General features: G+C 53.6%; 3 protein-coding genes across 3 annotated transcripts; all 3 read left to right on the forward strand.

Moving 5' to 3' along the window:
- Positions 1-459: 459 nt before the first annotated feature.
- Positions 460-2,379, forward strand: LOC129783740 (serine/arginine repetitive matrix protein 2-like). The gene is made up of 4 exons (XM_055794663.1): positions 460-562; positions 891-1,164; positions 1,752-1,830; positions 2,186-2,379. The coding sequence occupies exons 1-4, from the start codon at positions 493-495 to the stop codon at positions 2,240-2,242; spliced, it is 480 nt and encodes a 159-aa protein (XP_055650638.1). The 5' UTR covers positions 460-492; the 3' UTR covers positions 2,243-2,379.
- A 3,914-nt stretch (positions 2,380-6,293) lies between these two features.
- On the forward strand, positions 6,294-9,103 carry LOC129783779 (TRAF-type zinc finger domain-containing protein 1-like). Its single transcript, XM_055795087.1, has 4 exons — positions 6,294-6,577; positions 6,651-6,704; positions 7,895-8,165; positions 9,024-9,103. The coding sequence occupies exons 1-4, from the start codon at positions 6,545-6,547 to the stop codon at positions 9,101-9,103; spliced, it is 438 nt and encodes a 145-aa protein (XP_055651062.1). The 5' UTR covers positions 6,294-6,544.
- Positions 9,104-10,579: 1,476 nt separating this feature from the next.
- On the forward strand, positions 10,580-12,445 carry LOC129783741 (serine/arginine repetitive matrix protein 2-like). The gene is made up of 4 exons (XM_055794664.1): positions 10,580-10,682; positions 11,011-11,284; positions 11,872-11,950; positions 12,252-12,445. The coding sequence occupies exons 1-4, from the start codon at positions 10,613-10,615 to the stop codon at positions 12,306-12,308; spliced, it is 480 nt and encodes a 159-aa protein (XP_055650639.1). The 5' UTR covers positions 10,580-10,612; the 3' UTR covers positions 12,309-12,445.
- Positions 12,446-16,049: the final 3,604 nt, after the last annotated feature.

Genomic DNA, 16,049 nt, shown 5'->3' on the forward strand with positions numbered 1-16,049 from the left:
TTTGTCTTTGCATTTGGTTTTTAAGATGCCACTCATAGCAGGCCAATATCAGGAACCTGATCAGAGCTACCCTGACAGGACTCTAGGGCTGCTTTCCCCATGCTTGGCACTGGCTTTCCAGGGTCATGTGTAGGTGTGAGAGGCACAAGCATGAACAGGAGCAGGTAGGGTTGTTGGCTGGCTGGCGGCAAGGCCCCAGCTACGGGGTGGTTCTGTTCAGCAGGACCGGCTCATGCTGCCAGGTCCAGTTTTGCTCAGGTCCTGTGATAGCCAGTCATTCTTCCTAAGCTCTGGGTAAGAGCAAATGCACGTGTCAGCAAACGATACCTCCCTCTTCCGAACAAACAGTTCCCTACTAACCTTCACCTTGCTGAGGGGGGATGCTCTGCAGTGCTTTTATGGGGATAAGTCTGAATAAACTGTCATGGAAACAGACAGACATCTGTTTTGCTTTAGCTCGTCTGTGTGCTGCGCCCAGCAGCTGAGGACTCCATGCCTCCTAAAGCCAAGAGGCAGAGACAAGAATCAGCAGAGCCACCCTGGACACGAAGCAAGTGCCAAGGTATGGGCAAAACACAGACTGACACACGCACGGTTTTCCTTTACGTTGCAGGAACACTGGGCGTGTTCCAAGCTCAGTAGATGTTGTTACCCTGTTTGGTCTCCAAAATTTACAAATCTTCGATCCTCCACCATTTTATGCAAGAAAGATGAAATCCTTAGAACTCAGTATCCTCAAAGATCTTGGTTGCAAAGCTGTATGCTGCTGGAATGGCAGTTGGCTCTACTTTTGTTACCTGAATGGTCTTGAATCTCTCCGGCTGCATTGACTGTTTCTGTGAAGCGCTGTGTTTGTGTCATCTGAGGAGATGTTTCTCCTTGGCGCACAGGTCGCTGCATGAAGAAGGAGCCTGGACCTCCTGCAGAAGAGGCCCAGCTGCCGAGGAGACCAAGGAAAACGGCAACCGGCAGGAATGCACAGCTGCCCGCTCCCACCTCACGAGGGAAGGCCAGGAAGAAGGCGGCCGGCAAGAGGGGCAGAGCGAGGAAGAGAGGGGCCTGTGAACGTGCAGGTGCGTCACCATCCCCTCAGAGGCCTGCCAAGTGCTCCCGCTCGGAACCCTTCACGTCCGGCCCATCGAGATATTCTCCGAGCCAGCCAAGGTAACACCTCTGCCTTCCGTTCCAGGCAGACGCGCCGGGGCTGCCCCGAAGGGTGAGGGGCCGGCGGCGCTGCAGGAACAAGTTTTGCTCTGCTGGGAGCAGGGGCGCAGCCTCAGCCTGGCGCACTCGCGTCTTCAGGCGGCAGCGACCCAGCAGCGGCGGCAGTGACAAATGCATTTCAGTCCTCTGCCTTGTCCCCTTGCGCTGCAAACCTGGGTGCCCTCATGTGTGCTTGCAGCTGAAAGGGTGTCACTCCATGTAACGCGGCTGGTGCTTATCCGTGTGTCAAACAGCAAAGGTAGACTTTTATAGCCAAGTAGAACGGGCAAAAGGGTCCCTGGGAGACAGTGTCGCAGAGCGCCTTGGTCCCTGTCCAAGGCAGCGCTCTCACCTGAGCTTTCCTCTCTGCTCTTTGAGTACAATCTGGTGGTTCTGCTCCAAAAGAAGTGGGTCAGGGCTCAGGAGAAGCTTCCTCCCAGCCCCCGCAAAGTCTCCCTGGTGTGAAGGACCTGTGCTCAGTTAGCAGTGAGAGCGCTGACGTGGGTGGGCTGGCTTCCTCTGAAAGCATCCCTCTCCATCCTTGACAGCACCAGCAGCGAAGGAGAAAGCAGCCTCAGGACACAGCACACGGGCTGCTCCATGCAGCTGCAGGCGCCGGATCCAGAGGTGAGGCAGCCAGCACAGAGCAGAGCGCGTGGCGTCGCTCCCGTGTCGGGTGCGCTGCAGGACGCCTCCGTTGCGGAGCGCTTGGTGGGCAGCGCTGGGCTCTGCTGGTGCATGGGCGGCATGAAGCGCTGAGGGCTGATGTGCTGTGGGCTCGCTGCACGCTGGGCTCATCCTGAGCGGGGCTTGCTGGGAGGAGAGGGCAGCGCCTGCCCTGCTGCTCCTCACGGCGCTTTGTTCAGGGGCGTGAGCTGATGTTACAGCCCTTCCTGCACCAGCGAGGCTCTTATCAGTGGCTTCCACTCAGGGACTCTTTGCAAACAGCATTTTCACTTGTTCTTTTTCCCTTTCCCTTTAGCTGATGACCAGGAGCCAGGCAGCTTCGCAGCCACAGGGGAACGGACCCAGCAACTGATAAAGCCACGTTCGGCCCTCTGCGGACTAATTCCATGCAGTAGAAGTCATTTCTTTTAGCATAAGAAAATTACTATGTTGCCATGTCATTGAATTTCTACAGATATTGTCATTTACAAATAAATTATTTATTTTTGCACAGGAGAATTCCTATATTGCCATGTCACCGAGTTTCTACAAATTTAGATAGGTATAGGCAGTTATAGCTACAGCTGGCTATAGGCATAGGCGGCTACAGGCAGTGATCATGATATATACAGGTACTTTTAGGGTGTTCAAGTATACTACAGGTTTTCACTCCTATGATCTATACCAGTAGCACCCCACGCTAGCGGCCCCCACCGTGACCTTGAAACCCCCCTGGGCTGTGTTTCTGTGCCGGCTCTTTGATTACTCCCTGACGCAGTGTTTCTGACCCCCTGAGATTTGAGCCCCTTGTGCCAGTCAGTCTCGAGCGGAGTGAGGCCCCCCGGAGCCGTGTGCCGCAGAGGGGTGTCCGGAGCTCCCCACCTGCGGGAGGCCAGACAGTCTGCAGCGTTGTTTCCAGCAGCTCCGTTCCCCTGCACCAGCGCAGCTGCAGCAGCCCAGGAGTTAATTCTTTCCAGCCCCAAAGAAGGACACGATACATCTCAAGGGATGTTAAGAATCTCCTTTATGCAAGTTACACTCCATGGCCAAGAGCACTTAACAGGTTAATGCTGCGAACGGTACCGAGATGGACACACACCAAGCCAGAACTAATACCCAGCTCCAGAGTTCTGCCATTGTGTAGTGTAATTTTACATTCTGAATGAATAGATAGTTGTAAAAAAAAAAAAAAATCACAAACCAATCTCTGCTTTGACAAAGAAGCCTGTTACAGACAAGGTCAAGTGATTTAGAGCACAAGGAAGTGATGATGATTAGAAAAAGCTTTAATTAGAAGGCCATTTGAGCTCCAGGCAAACCGCTGCAGCACTTCCATTCTAGTGGCATTAAAAAACCCCAACCAACCAAAGAAACAAAAAGCCAGTGCCGCCCCCACCCCCGAGCTCCTCCTCTTGCAGGGCTCAGACCATCCCTCTGAGAAAACCAGCCGGTGAAGGGTATTTACCGGTGTGACATTTCTGCAGGATAAGAAGCTTCATTTACACAGCGAGGTATAAACAGCATCGATACAAAGTCTGTGTTATTTGTAATCACAAATAATTAATTGTAATAAATATGTATCAAGTAACTTTGCAGCACGCCTTTCAGGGCCAAGACGCAGATATGTTCCACTCGGACGTGCTCTCTGGAAGGAGAAGACGGACATTAGCAGCATTTTCTGACTCACAGCCGTACTCCCGGCCTTGGAGAACACCGGCATTCCCAGCTCTCCGGCCCCTGGGAGCAAGTCCACCCAAGGCGCCGAGGCCTTGGAACGGGGGCGTGAAACCCAAACCAAACGCGCCATCCACGGGCCAGGAACAACCCCCAAGCGCATTGCTGGCAGCAACACCAGCGCCACAAACTTCCACCGACCTCCTTCGCGCTTCCCTGTGGCACTTGCCTGGGAACACGCATCCCAGACGGGAACAAAGTGGCTCCCAGCCGCGCCTTCTGCTTAGTTTTCCCCTTGGTCTCCGTCAGCTCCGCGTGTGTTTGCGCTTACTCCGAGTCATTTCTCAGCTACAGATACGCTTCTACCAGGAAATGGACAAGATTCAAGAGTAAATATTCTTCTGACATGTATCTGGCTCTTGGAAAGGGCAATACGCGACAGACAGGTAATAACACAGCTTTCCTAAGCGCAGGAGCTGCAGGCTCTGGATGCCAACAACTAGCTCTACAACTGTTGCGCACACATTGATTTTTTTTTTCACCATTCGCTGACAGAACAAGAATATACACACTTGTGTAGGCTTTTCTCTCTTCCTCACATTTGATCTTCAGGTTTGCAGTTCTCCTCACCTCGAGGAACTCCATTTAATGTAGGGAAGCCCGCACGTCCTCAGCTCCATCTCTAGAGGGCTCAGCATAGTCTGGAGCTGCAGGGGAATGATGGACCCAAGGCCAGCACGCGCTGCAGTCATGCACGCCGGAGTCTGCAGCTCACGCACCCTCAAGCTGTGGATCGCTGTTGCGTACACATCCTTGTTCTTCCACCTGCAAGGGCAGAGATCCAGGACAAAAAGGAGAGCGCGTAAGAGCCCTCGTGCCCTGCCCCAGCCGCAATGAGGAGAGCGCGGAACCGCATTGCGCAGCCGCCGGCCGGGCTGGCCCGGGGGCAGGGCTGAAGCACCGCCAGGAGCAGTGGGGTGGGGCCGAGTGCGTCGGCGGGGCGGAGCCTGGCCGTGGAAGGGAAGGGGGCGGGTCCCGGCCGGGAAAGGGGGTGGGGCCTGGCCGCGTGCCACTGCCCGTTGCCACGGCGCTGGGGAGCGCGGGTCGATTGTTGCGTGGATTGTTGGGTTGATTGTTGGGTGCGTTGTTGGGTGGATTGTCGGGTGCGTTGTTGGGCTGGACCCATCCCCGCAGAGCTGGGAGCGCCCGCAGCCAGGAGCGGGGAGCAGCTCTGCCCGTGCTGCGCCGCGCCGGGCCCCTCGCACTGCCGTAGCCGCTTTCCCTGCAGTGCTGAGAGCGCAGCCGTCTCTCCTGAGCTCTCTGCTCACCTACCCACGTCCCTAGCCACCTGCCCACCCACCCACCCACCCCCGTCCCCATCTTCCTTCCCCCCTACACACCCACCTCCCTCACCATCTTCCTCCCTACACACCTGCCCCCCGCCAGGGAGGCCCGGGGCCGAGGCAGCAGGAGGAACCCGGCTCTTCATCCCAGGACACAGCCATGCCCTCGGCCGCCGATAACCAGGCGGCAACGCTGCGGTGCGGTCACTGGTAAGGCATGCAGCGGAGGCTGCCAGGGGTCTCCGGGAGCCATCACTGCACACACATCCATACGTATCCCCTTGACATGCTGCCACGGGCTGGGAGGGGCAGCTCACTAACGAACATGCCCCCTTCATTACAAACGGCTGGCACGTGGTTCTGCAGTGTCAGGGCCTGACAACCTGCTCAGCCTTGACTCAAGTTTCTGACTTGAGCACGTAGGCAGGAACCAAAGTATTTGGTAGAAACAAAGACTTGGTTTTCAGCGAGGCACACGTGAACTCCATGGTTCCAAGTTCCGGTTCAGCATCTGGCAGAAGCCGGGATGTTGAAAACAGAACCAAGAGGCACCTCCTGCTTCTCTCTGATGACGCTTCCCTTTTCCCAGCCACACCGGTGTCGGTAATACATTCGCCGACAGCGATGCCAGCTCAGAAGTTACCTCCTGAGTACAAGCAACTAAAGACATTCCCTTTTTTTCCCCAAAGGGACGTGGGACTCCAAGCAGTTTCTGGCAGCATCAGCCCGGCTGGTTTGCAGGCAGCTGTGTACGTGCAGTTGAGATGCTGCTGTTGGACTTTGCTGCTTTGCCGGGCTGTTGCCTGCTCGGGATCTGGCCAAGGAGAAAACTGAACGGCTCTGCTGGTTTTCTCCTTGGTGACATGGGAAGGCACAACAGGTTATAGAACTAATGTTGGTGTTCTGAGTTGTGCTTTAGTCTGGGGAGCATCGTCTAGAAAGGATGCTACCTGCCTGAGGCAGGAACAAGGGCGAAGCTCAGAGTGCCTCAGTTCTTTTTGGATCTTCTCTGTTTGTAAGCCTTGCCTTGTCCTCCAGACAGGAAAATGAGTCTTTTTTGGGGAAGGGGGTGAGCGGGGGAGTGTTGGCTCCAGAGTAAGATGGCTACTGCTATCATTCACTGAGCAAATCTGGCCCAAGAGGGTCTGTTCTGTAGTTTTTCCGAGCAGAGCACTGTTCGACCTCTCATAGCCCGGTTAGTTTCAGGAAGAAACTGTGATCTTCACGGATGAGTTTACTAATTAGTTCATCACCTTGAACCTGGTGATAACTTGTTTATGCTGCAAAATTTGCCTTTCTCATAATGAAGCCCACCCCCCTTGATTTTATCTCCATGTAGTGTGAACATTGTGACCTTTGCATGCTATAGGCGCTAATATCCCACCTATGAAGGAACGTGGAGGCCTGGCTGGGCTTGCCTTGCTCTTTAGTTACTCGGTTCTCTAAACCATGAATTCATCAAAAGCTTTCTTAGGATTTTTGTGCTGTGAAAAACTGCTTGCAACTGTGGTCAGTGTTATTTTCTGCAAAGTAACCTCTGTGATGTTTCTCATAGCAACAAGGATATTCCTGCCTCTAATTTCACGATTCATGAAGTCCACTGCAGCAGATTTCTTGCAGCGTGCCAGTACTGCGAGGTTTACATCCCAATTTCGGAAATGAAGAACCATTTTGCATCTGAGCACGTGGAGGTGAGAAACGCATTCCTCCTCTAAAACTGCTGTCCTCTGTGGCAATTAATCTCACGAGGTCTGTTTATTGTAGGTTACCTGCGAGTGTGGGATGAAGATGGAAAAACAACACTTGGAGGACCACAAGGTTGGTGAACATCTATTGATGTTAGGAGATGTTTTGAAGCTACTCGATGGCATTTCCAAGCACCGATTCCAGAGCCTTTCTGTCAGCCAGGAGCCGGACTGCAAATTGTGATTGAGGCACCCTTTTTATCGAGCCCTAAATTCACACCCTCTGAGAGAAGGTGGTTGGAAACTGCCTTCAAGCAGTGGAGCCTGCTCAAGTCTTCATATCCAAGGGTTATCTGCGATAATTGGTGATTTTGTCCTTGTTAGTGATGAGGATGAAAAATGGTGCGCTGTTTCAGAAACACCGAATATGATGAACTCCACTTCTTCCGGTCCTTTCACATGACGCATTTCTGACTGCTGCAGTGGTCATGTGCATTTTAATAAGTCATGGTGTCCAACAGACTTTGAAAAGAGTTTGTAAAATCAACAGGGGTTTTTTCAATTTCTGACTCCAGTTGGCTGCCGTCACAGGCAATCTTGTAATCAATGTCAGCCCCTTCCCTTCCTATGGCCCCCCCTTGCAGACAGCTCTGCAAGTGCCACCTAAGTCTGCTTATTGCTGACAAACAAAGGATTTTCAAACGGTGAAGATATGACCAGGTCAAACCCCTGGAAGCACTTCATCCTGCACGTTTGTGCGTAGTGGTTCTAGTTTTGCCTGTAAAGCAAATGATGACGTATTCTTGCAGCATCTGCTATTCTAACAGGGCTTTCATCTCTCTGTAACCCCTCTGGAAGGGCAACTTACCTGTCATTCAGTCGCGGGTGAAGGACATAGGCAAGCAATTCTTGCCGAGTAGTAAGTGAGCTGTAAATCTGTTCCCTCGCAGAACACACACGGAGAAGTTTTTTTAGCAGTGCCCAGTGCAATGGGATCAGGACTGGGTTTTGAGACTGTCCCTGAAAGCTATCTTCAAGAAGCACAGTGGGAAGGAATCTGCTGTCCAAGTATGACAGGTTTTAAAGGAATGTCCTGAGTCTTCGGAGTGCTTCAGCTGGCGTGTTTATGACTACACAGGTTACACAGCCTGCTGGTCTTCACATTTCTCACGTGCTATCTTACTCCAGGCTATCCTTCAGCGTAGCTTTAGATCTGGCTAAAGAAAGAATGGACCGCTCAGCTCTTCAGCAAACGGGGAACCTCCCTCCACCTTTGCCTCGCTCTTCCATATGTGAAGAATAATCCCTCGTTCTATTTTCCAGGCGTTTGTGTGCCTTCTGCGACTTGTCCTCTGCCCTTACTGCGAAATACAGCTGCCTTTGAGAGCCATGGTTGACCATGAACTTTACTGCAGCACACGGACGGAGGAATGCGAAAACTGCCACCGCTACATACTGGTGCGAGACCTGAAAGAACATCCTCGGGTCTGCGGGCTAGTGGGGGTACAAACCCGAGGAAGTGCACCGTCTGACTTTGAGGATGAGGATGCACATTTGCAAGACCTCCGGCACAGTGGAAGAGAATCAGGAACAGGTAACTGTGCTGGGCCACTGTGGGGAATGCCCAAGGGGCTAGAAAAGCAGATTTATAGCAGCTGTGTAGGGGACACCCCTTAAGGACATTAGCAGAAGCAATGTTTCAGCAGCACAAAGAAATCAGAAGCGAGGTGAGGTGCAGAGATGAGTAATAACCAGCTTCATATGGGACATTTGGCAGCCGATCCAAGCGTAAGGGTTTGTAACTCTTTCTGGGAAAACACTGGGTAATGACAGCTCCAGAGCCACTGGGAGTGGGCTGATTTTCCCGTGGAACAGAACTGCAAAGGTATAAGCCAGCTACACAGAGGACTGCTGAGGTCCCTGGGGTGAGAGCCCAGGCCACTGCCGATTCTTTTGTCTCAAAGTATCGAGCTTCGCAATGAAAGCGGGAGTTGTTTGCTCGCGGCACATTCTGCCTGGGGTTGTGCGGCAGCTGCGCTCCTCCTCGGTTAAGCAGCAGGGTAGGTAAGATCTGGATGTGGGGTCACGTCTGTAGCACTGCGCATCTCTGCAGTGACGTCCCGGACATCGCTGAGACTATTATCAGCGGGGCAGACATGAAGCGTCAGCTGGTTGTGGAAGGAGAAATGGTGCTAAAGGATTTATTGGAGGCAGTCGTGGGCTTTTTTAGCAGACCGCTGGCTCTATCTTGGACCCCAAAACACTACTCTCACGCTGGATGGCGTGGATTTGCTGATGTGGAATGAATTCAGCAAGTGTGACTAGAGTAACTGTTGCCTTAACGTGTGCTCAGGTTGCCGTCCTGTGACACAGAACAGCAGCCTGTTGCGTAGGGATCCAACTGCGCCAGACTTCTCTCTGGTAGGGGATGTGACTCTGCTTTGCTTTGCAGATGACGAGCCCGTCACCCTGCCGTGTCAAAGTTGTGGCTTGCGGTACCCTATCTATGAGCGGATGGATCACGAGGTTTAGTATTTTCTTGTATTACCTACTGACAAATAATGATTTTGAAAGCTCTAGTAACGCAAACTAAACTAAAGGCCCTGGAGTTGCGCAACAGAAATGTTTGCCTTGCACATCCGAGTGATGTTAAAACCAGCATGTGTGGCTCACAGCTCAGGTGGGAGAGGAGCAGAGGCGTGTAGCCTGTGTAGGTAAGAGGGGAAGGAGGCAACGCAGGCTGTCCATCTAGGAGATGGAGGAATGTCTCGCAGGGTAGATGTGAAGAGAGAGAGAGAGAGAAAGGTTAAGGACGTGAATCTATCGGGAGCTCAGGCTAAGCGAGGAGCGGTGGGTTTATGAAGTGCTGAGTGCCGCACAGCGCTCAGCAGGGGATTCAGACGCTTCTCGATATTGCTGCCTGGTATTTCTGCTATGGAGAGAACACCAGGTCTTGGTGCTGCTGAAGCTGTTACTGCTGTTCAAGAACACTGGACAGGTACCAACTAGACCGCTTGGTGCTTTAATGCTTCCGTACACCTAAAGAGCAGAGTCGGGGAGGGGGGTGCCCGCGGAAGAGGCAGTCCTCTGGGCTTCGCTGCTAGGACAGAGAAGCTAGGAAAACGCTACGCTCGCTCATTTTCTCTTTCACAGCTCTTTTGCATTCTTACAGTCCTAACTAGTGACGTTGTGTTTTGCTGGTTGGTTCTTCTGGGCCTTTCCTGTCCTAGGTGATAGTAAAGTCAGTATGAATAGAAATGAGATCTGACAAAATTTCATAGCTTACCACGTGTTAAATGGTCGTGCTGACAGGAAGGACAAGTCCCATCCACCTCCTATGGCAGCTGGCTGGTGGAAGACGACTTTATCTCACAAAGATAACAGATGCTTTCCTTTCTAGTTCCTATTTTTGTTTTGTGGGTCTCTGCCGTCTCCTTTTGTTATTCCTCGATGCAATTAACCGGCAGGAAAACATGACGTTATAACAAGGATAGCCAAGAGGGGCACTTCTGTGGGCAGCATGACTTGGAAATCACTGTTAAACTGATTTTTGTCTTTGCATTTGGTTGTTAAGATGCCACTCATAGCAGGCCAATATCAGGAACCTGATCAGAGCTACCCTGACAGGACTCTAGGGCTGCTTTCCCCATGCTTGGCACTGGCTTTCCAGGGTCATGTGTAGGTGTGAGAGGCACAAGCATGAACAGGAGCAGGTAGGGTTGTTGGCTGGCTGGCGGCAAGGCCCCAGCTACGGGGTGGTTCTGTTCAGCAGGACCGGCTCATGCTGCCAGGTCCAGTTTTGCTCAGGTCCTGTGATAGCCAGTCATTCTTCCTAAGCTCTGGGTAAGAGCAAATGCACGTGTCAGCAAACGATACCTCCCTCTTCCGAACAAACAGTTCCCTACTAACCTTCACCTTGCTGAGGGGGGATGCTCTGCAGTGCTTTTATGGGGATAAGTCTGAATAAACTGTCATGGAAACAGACAGACATCTGTTTTGCTTTAGCTCGTCTGTGTGCTGCGCCCAGCAGCTGAGGACTCCATGCCTCCTAAAGCCAAGAGGCAGAGACAAGAATCAGCAGAGCCACCCTGGACACGAAGCAAGTGCCAAGGTATGGGCAAAACACAGACTGACACACGCACGGTTTTCCTTTACGTTGCAGGAACACTGGGCGTGTTCCAAGCTCAGTAGATGTTGTTACCCTGTTTGGTCTCCAAAATTTACAAATCTTCGATCCTCCACCATTTTATGCAAGAAAGATGAAATCCTTAGAACTCAGTATCCTCAAAGATCTTGGTTGCAAAGCTGTATGCTGCTGGAATGGCAGTTGGCTCTACTTTTGTTACCTGAATGGTCTTGAATCTCTCCGGCTGCATTGACTGTTTCTGTGAAGCGCTGTGTTTGTGTCATCTGAGGAGATGTTTCTCCTTGGCGCACAGGTCGCTGCATGAAGAAGGAGCCTGGACCTCCTGCAGAAGAGGCCCAGCTGCCGAGGAGACCAAGGAAAACGGCAACCGGCAGGAATGCACAGCTGCCCGCTCCCACCTCACGAGGGAAGGCCAGGAAGAAGGCGGCCGGCAAGAGGGGCAGAGCGAGGAAGAGAGGGGCCTGTGAACGTGCAGGTGCGTCACCATCCCCTCAGAGGCCTGCCAAGTGCTCCCGCTCGGAACCCTTCACGTCCGGCCCATCGAGATATTCTCCGAGCCAGCCAAGGTAACACCTCTGCCTTCCGTTCCAGGCAGCCGCGCCGGGGCTGCCCCGAAGGGTGAGGGGCCGGCGGCGCTGCAGGAACAAGTTTTGCTCTGCTGGGAGCAGGGGCGCAGCCTCAGCCTGGCGCACTCGCGTCTTCAGGCGGCAGCGACCCAGCAGCGGCGGCAGTGACAAATGCATTTCAGTCCTCTGCCTTGTCCCCTTGCGCTGCAAACCTGGGTGCCCTCATGTGTGCTTGCAGCTGAAAGGGTGTCACTCCATGTAACGCGGCTGGTGCTTATCCGCGTGTCAAACAGCAAAGGTAGACTTTTATAGCCAAGTAGAACAGGCAAAAGGGTCCCTGGGAGACAGTGTCGCAGAGCGCCTTGGTCCCTGTCCAAGGCAGCGCTCTCACCTGAGCTTTCCTCTCTGCTCTTTGAGTACAATCTGGTGGTTCTGCTCCAAAAGAAGTGGGTCAGGGCTCAGGAGAAGCTTCCTCCCAGCCCCCGCAAAGTCTCCCTGGTGTGAAGGACCTGTGCTCAGTTAGCAGTGAGAGCGCTGACGTGGGTGGGCTGGCTTCCTCTGAAAGCATCCCTCTCCATCCTTGACAGCACCAGCAGCGAAGGAGAAAGCAGCCTCAGGACACAGCACACGGGCTGCTCCATGCAGCTGCAGGCGCCGGATCCAGAGGTGAGGCAGCCAGCGCAGAGCAGAGCAGAGCGCGTGGCGTCGCTCCCGCGTCGGGTGCGCTACGGCATGAAGCGCTGAGGGCTGACGTGCTGTGGGCTCGCTGCACGCTGGGCTCATCCTGAGCGGGGCTTGCTGGGAGGAGAGGGCAGCGCCTGCCCTGCTGCTCCTCACGGCGCTTTGTTCAGGGGCGTGAGCTGATGTTACAGCCCTTCCTGCACCAGCGAGGCTCTTATCAGTGGCTTCCACTCAGGGACTCTTTGCAAACAGCATTTTCACTTGTTCTTTTTCCCTTTCCCTTTAGCTGATGACCAGGAGCCAGGCAGCTTCGCAGCCACAGGGGAACGGACCCAGCAACTGATAAAGCCACGTTCGGCCCTCTGCGGACTAATTCCATGCAGTAGAAGTCATTTCTTTTAGCATAAGAAAATTACTATGTTGCCATGTCATTGAATTTCTACAGATATTGTCATTTACAAATAAATTATTTATTTTTGCACAGGAGAATTCCTATATTGCCATGTCACCGAGTTTCTACAAATTTAGATAGGTATAGGCAGTTATAGCTACAGCTGGCTATAGGCATAGGCGGCTACAGGCAGTGATCATGATATATACAGGTACTTTTAGGGTGTTCAAGTATACTACAGGTTTTCACTCCTATGATCTATACCAGTAGCACCCCACGCTAGCGGCCCCCACCGTGACCTTGAAACCCCCCTGGGCTGTGTTTCTGTGCCGGCTCTTTGATTACTCCCTGACGCAGTGTTTCTGACCCCCTGAGATTTGAGCCCCTTGTGCCAGTCAGTCTCGAGCAGAGTGAGGCCCCCCGGAGCCGTGTGCCGCAGAGGGGTGTCCGGAGCTCCCCACCTGCGGGAGGCCAGACAGTCTGCAGCGTTGTTTCCAGCAGCTCCGTTCCCCTGCACCAGCGCAGCTGCAGCAGCCCAGGAGTTAATTCTTTCCAGCCCCAAAGAAGGACACGATACATCTCAAGGGATGTTAAGAATCTCCTTTATGCAAGTTACACTCCATGGCCAAGAGCACTTAACAGGTTAATGCTGCGAACGGTACCGAGATGGACACACACCAAGCCAGAACTAATACCCAGCTCCAGAGTTCTGCCATTGTGTAGTGTAATTTTACATTCTGAATGAATAGATAGTTGTAAAAAAAAAAAAAAATCACAAACCAATCTCTGCTTTGACAAAGAAGCCTGTTACAGACAAGGTCAAGTGATTTAGAGCACAAGGAAGTGATGATGATTAGAAAAAGCTTTAATTAGAAGGCCATTTGAGCTCCAGGCAAACCGCTGCAGCACTTCCATTCTAGTGGCATTAAAAAACCCCAACCAACCAAAGAAACAAAAAGCCAGTGCCGCCCCCACCCCCGAGCTCCTCCTCTTGCAGGGCTCAGACCATCCCTCTGAGAAAACCAGCCGGTGAAGGGTATTTACCGGTGTGACGTTTCTGCAGGATAAGAAGCTTCATTTACACAGCGAGGTATAAACAGCATCGATACAAAGTCTGTGTTATTTGTAATCACAAATAATTAATTGTAATAAATATGTATCAAGTAACTTTGCAGCACGCCTTTCAGGGCCAAGACGCAGATATGTTCCACTCGGACGTGCTCTCTGGAAGGAGAAGACGGACATTAGCAGCATTTTCTGACTCACAGCCGTACTCCCGGCCTTGGAGAACACCGGCATTCCCAGCTCTCCGGCCCCTGGGAGCAAGTCCACCCAAGGCGCCGAGGCCTTGGAACGGGGGCGTGAAACCCAAACCAAACGCGCCATCCACGGGCCAGGAACAACCCCCAAGCGCATTGCTGGCAGCAACACCAGCGCCACAAACTTCCACCGACCTCCTTCGCGCTTCCCTGTGGCACTTGCCTGGGAACACGCATCCCAGACGGGAACAAAGCGGCTCCCAGCCGCGCCTTCTGCTTAGTTTTCCCCTTGGTCTCCGTCAGCTCCGCGTGTGTTTGCGCTTACTCCGAGTCATTTCTCAGCTACAGATACGCTTCTACCAGGAAATGGACAAGATTCAAGAGTAAATATTCTTCTGACATGTATCCGGCTCTTGGAAAGGGCAATACGCGACAGACAGGTAATAACACAGCTTTCCTAAGCGCAGGAGCTGCAGGCTCTGGATGCCAACAACTAGCTCTACAACTGTTGCGCACACGTTGATTTTTTTTTTCACCATTCGCTGACAGAACAAGAATATACACACTTGTGTAGGCTTTTCTCTCTTCCTCACATTTGATCTTCAGGTTTGCAGTTCTCCTCACCTCGAGGAACTCCATTTAATGTAGGGAAGCCCGCACGTCCTCAGCTCCATCTCTAGAGGGCTCAGCATAGTCTGGAGCTGCAGGGGAATGATGGACCCAAGGCCAGCACGCGCTGCAGTCATGCACGCCGGAGTCTGCAGCTCACGCACCCTCAAGCTGTGGATCGCTGTTGCGTACACATCCTTGTTCTTCCACCTGCAAGGGCAGAGATCCAGGACAAAAAGGAGAGTGCGTAAGAGCCCTCGTGCCCTGCCCCAGCCGCAATGAGGAGAGCGCGGAACCGCATTGCGCAGCCGCCGGCCGGGCTGGCCCGGGGGCAGGGCTGAAGCACCGCCAGGAGCAGTGGGGTGGGGCCGAGTGCGTCGGCGGGGCGGAGCCTGGCCGTGGAAGGGAAGGGGGCGGGTCCCGGCCGGGAAAGGGGGTGGGGCCTGGCCGCGTGCCACCGCCCGTTGCCACGGCGCTGGGGAGCGCGGGTCGATTGTTGCGTGGATTGTTGGGTTGATTGTTGGGTGCGTTGTTGGGTGGATTGTCGGGTGCGTTGTTGGGCTGGACCCATCCCCGCAGAGCTGGGAGCGCCCGCAGCCAGGAGCGGGGAGCAGCTCTGCCCGTGCTGCGCCGCGCCGGGCCCCTCGCACTGCCGTAGCCGCTTTCCCTGCAGTGCTGAGAGCGCAGCCGTCTCTCCTGAGCTCTCTGCTCACCTACCCACGTCCCTAGCCACCTGCCCACCCACCCACCCACCCCCGTCCCCATCTTCCTTCCCCCCTACACACCCACCTCCCTCACCATCTTCCTCCCTACACACCTGCCCCCCGCCAGGGAGGCCCGGGGCCGAGGCAGCAGGAGGAACCCGGCTCTTCATCCCAGGACACAGCCATGCCCTCAGCCGCCGATAACCAGGCGGCAACGCTGCGGTGCGGTCACTGGTAAGGCATGCAGCGGAGGCTGCCAGGGGTCTCCGGGAGCCATCACTGCACACACATCCATACGTATCCCCTTGACATGCTGCCACGGGCTGGGAGGGGCAGCTCACTAACGAACATGCCCCCTTCATTACAAACGGCTGGCACGTGGTTCTGCAGTGTCAGGGCCTGACAACCTGCTCAGCCTTGACTCAAGTTTCTGACTTGAGCACGTAGGCAGGAACCAAAGTATTTGGTAGAAACAAAGACTTGGTTTTCAGCGAGGCACACGTGAACTCCATGGTTCCAAGTTCCGGTTCAGCATCTGGCAGAAGCCGGGATGTTGAAAACAGAACCAAGAGGCACCTCCTGCTTCTCTCTGATGACGCTTCCCTTTTCCCAGCCACACCGGTGTCGGTAATACATTCGCCGACAGCGATGCCAGCTCAGAAGTTACCTCCTGAGTACAAGCAACTAAAGACATTCCCTTTTTTTCCCCAAAGGGACGTGGGACTCCAAGCAGTTTCTGGCAGCATCAGCCCGGCTGGTTTGCAAGCAGCTGTGTACGTGCAGTTGAGATGCTGCTGTTGGACTTTGCTGCTTTGCCGGGCTGTTGCCTGCTCGGGATCTGGCCAAGGAGAAAACTGAACGGCTCTGCTGGTTTTCTCCTTGGTGACATGGGAAGGCACAACAGGTTATAGAACTAATGTTGGTGTTCTGAGTTGTGCTTTAGTCTGGGGAGCATCGTCTAGAAAGGATGCTACCTGCCTGAGGCAGGAACAAGGGCGAAGCTCAGAGTGCCTCAGTTCTTTTTGGATCTTCTCTGTTTGTAAGCCTTGCCTTGTCCTCCAGACAGGAAAATGAGTCTTTTTTTGGGAAGGGGGTGAGCGGGGGAGTGTTGGCTCCAGAGT

This window comes from Falco peregrinus, chromosome 2, assembly GCF_023634155.1.
Source record: "Falco peregrinus isolate bFalPer1 chromosome 2, bFalPer1.pri, whole genome shotgun sequence".
NCBI classification, from domain to species: Eukaryota; Metazoa; Chordata; class Aves; order Falconiformes; family Falconidae; genus Falco; species Falco peregrinus.

Excerpts from the sequence above, each read along its gene's own strand:
- LOC129783779 (XM_055795087.1), top strand. The coding sequence starts at position 6,545 with ATGAAGAACCATTTTGCATCTGAGCACGTGGAG. Across the intron at positions 6,705-7,894 it reads AACACTTGGAGGACCACAAG|GCGTTTGTGTGCCTTCTGCG; the intron begins GTTGGTGAACAT and ends TCTATTTTCCAG. Across the intron at positions 8,166-9,023 it reads TGGAAGAGAATCAGGAACAG|ATGACGAGCCCGTCACCCTG; the intron begins GTAACTGTGCTG and ends TTTGCTTTGCAG.
- LOC129783740 (XM_055794663.1), top strand. The coding sequence starts at position 493 with ATGCCTCCTAAAGCCAAGAGGCAGAGACAAGAATCAGCAGAGCCACCC. Across the intron at positions 563-890 it reads GACACGAAGCAAGTGCCAAG|GTCGCTGCATGAAGAAGGAG; the intron begins GTATGGGCAAAA and ends CTTGGCGCACAG. Across the intron at positions 1,831-2,185 it reads TGCAGGCGCCGGATCCAGAG|CTGATGACCAGGAGCCAGGC; the intron begins GTGAGGCAGCCA and ends CTTTCCCTTTAG.
- LOC129783741 (XM_055794664.1), top strand. The coding sequence starts at position 10,613 with ATGCCTCCTAAAGCCAAGAGGCAGAGACAAGAATCAGCAGAGCCACCC. Across the intron at positions 10,683-11,010 it reads GACACGAAGCAAGTGCCAAG|GTCGCTGCATGAAGAAGGAG; the intron begins GTATGGGCAAAA and ends CTTGGCGCACAG. Across the intron at positions 11,285-11,871 it reads TATTCTCCGAGCCAGCCAAG|CACCAGCAGCGAAGGAGAAA; the intron begins GTAACACCTCTG and ends CATCCTTGACAG.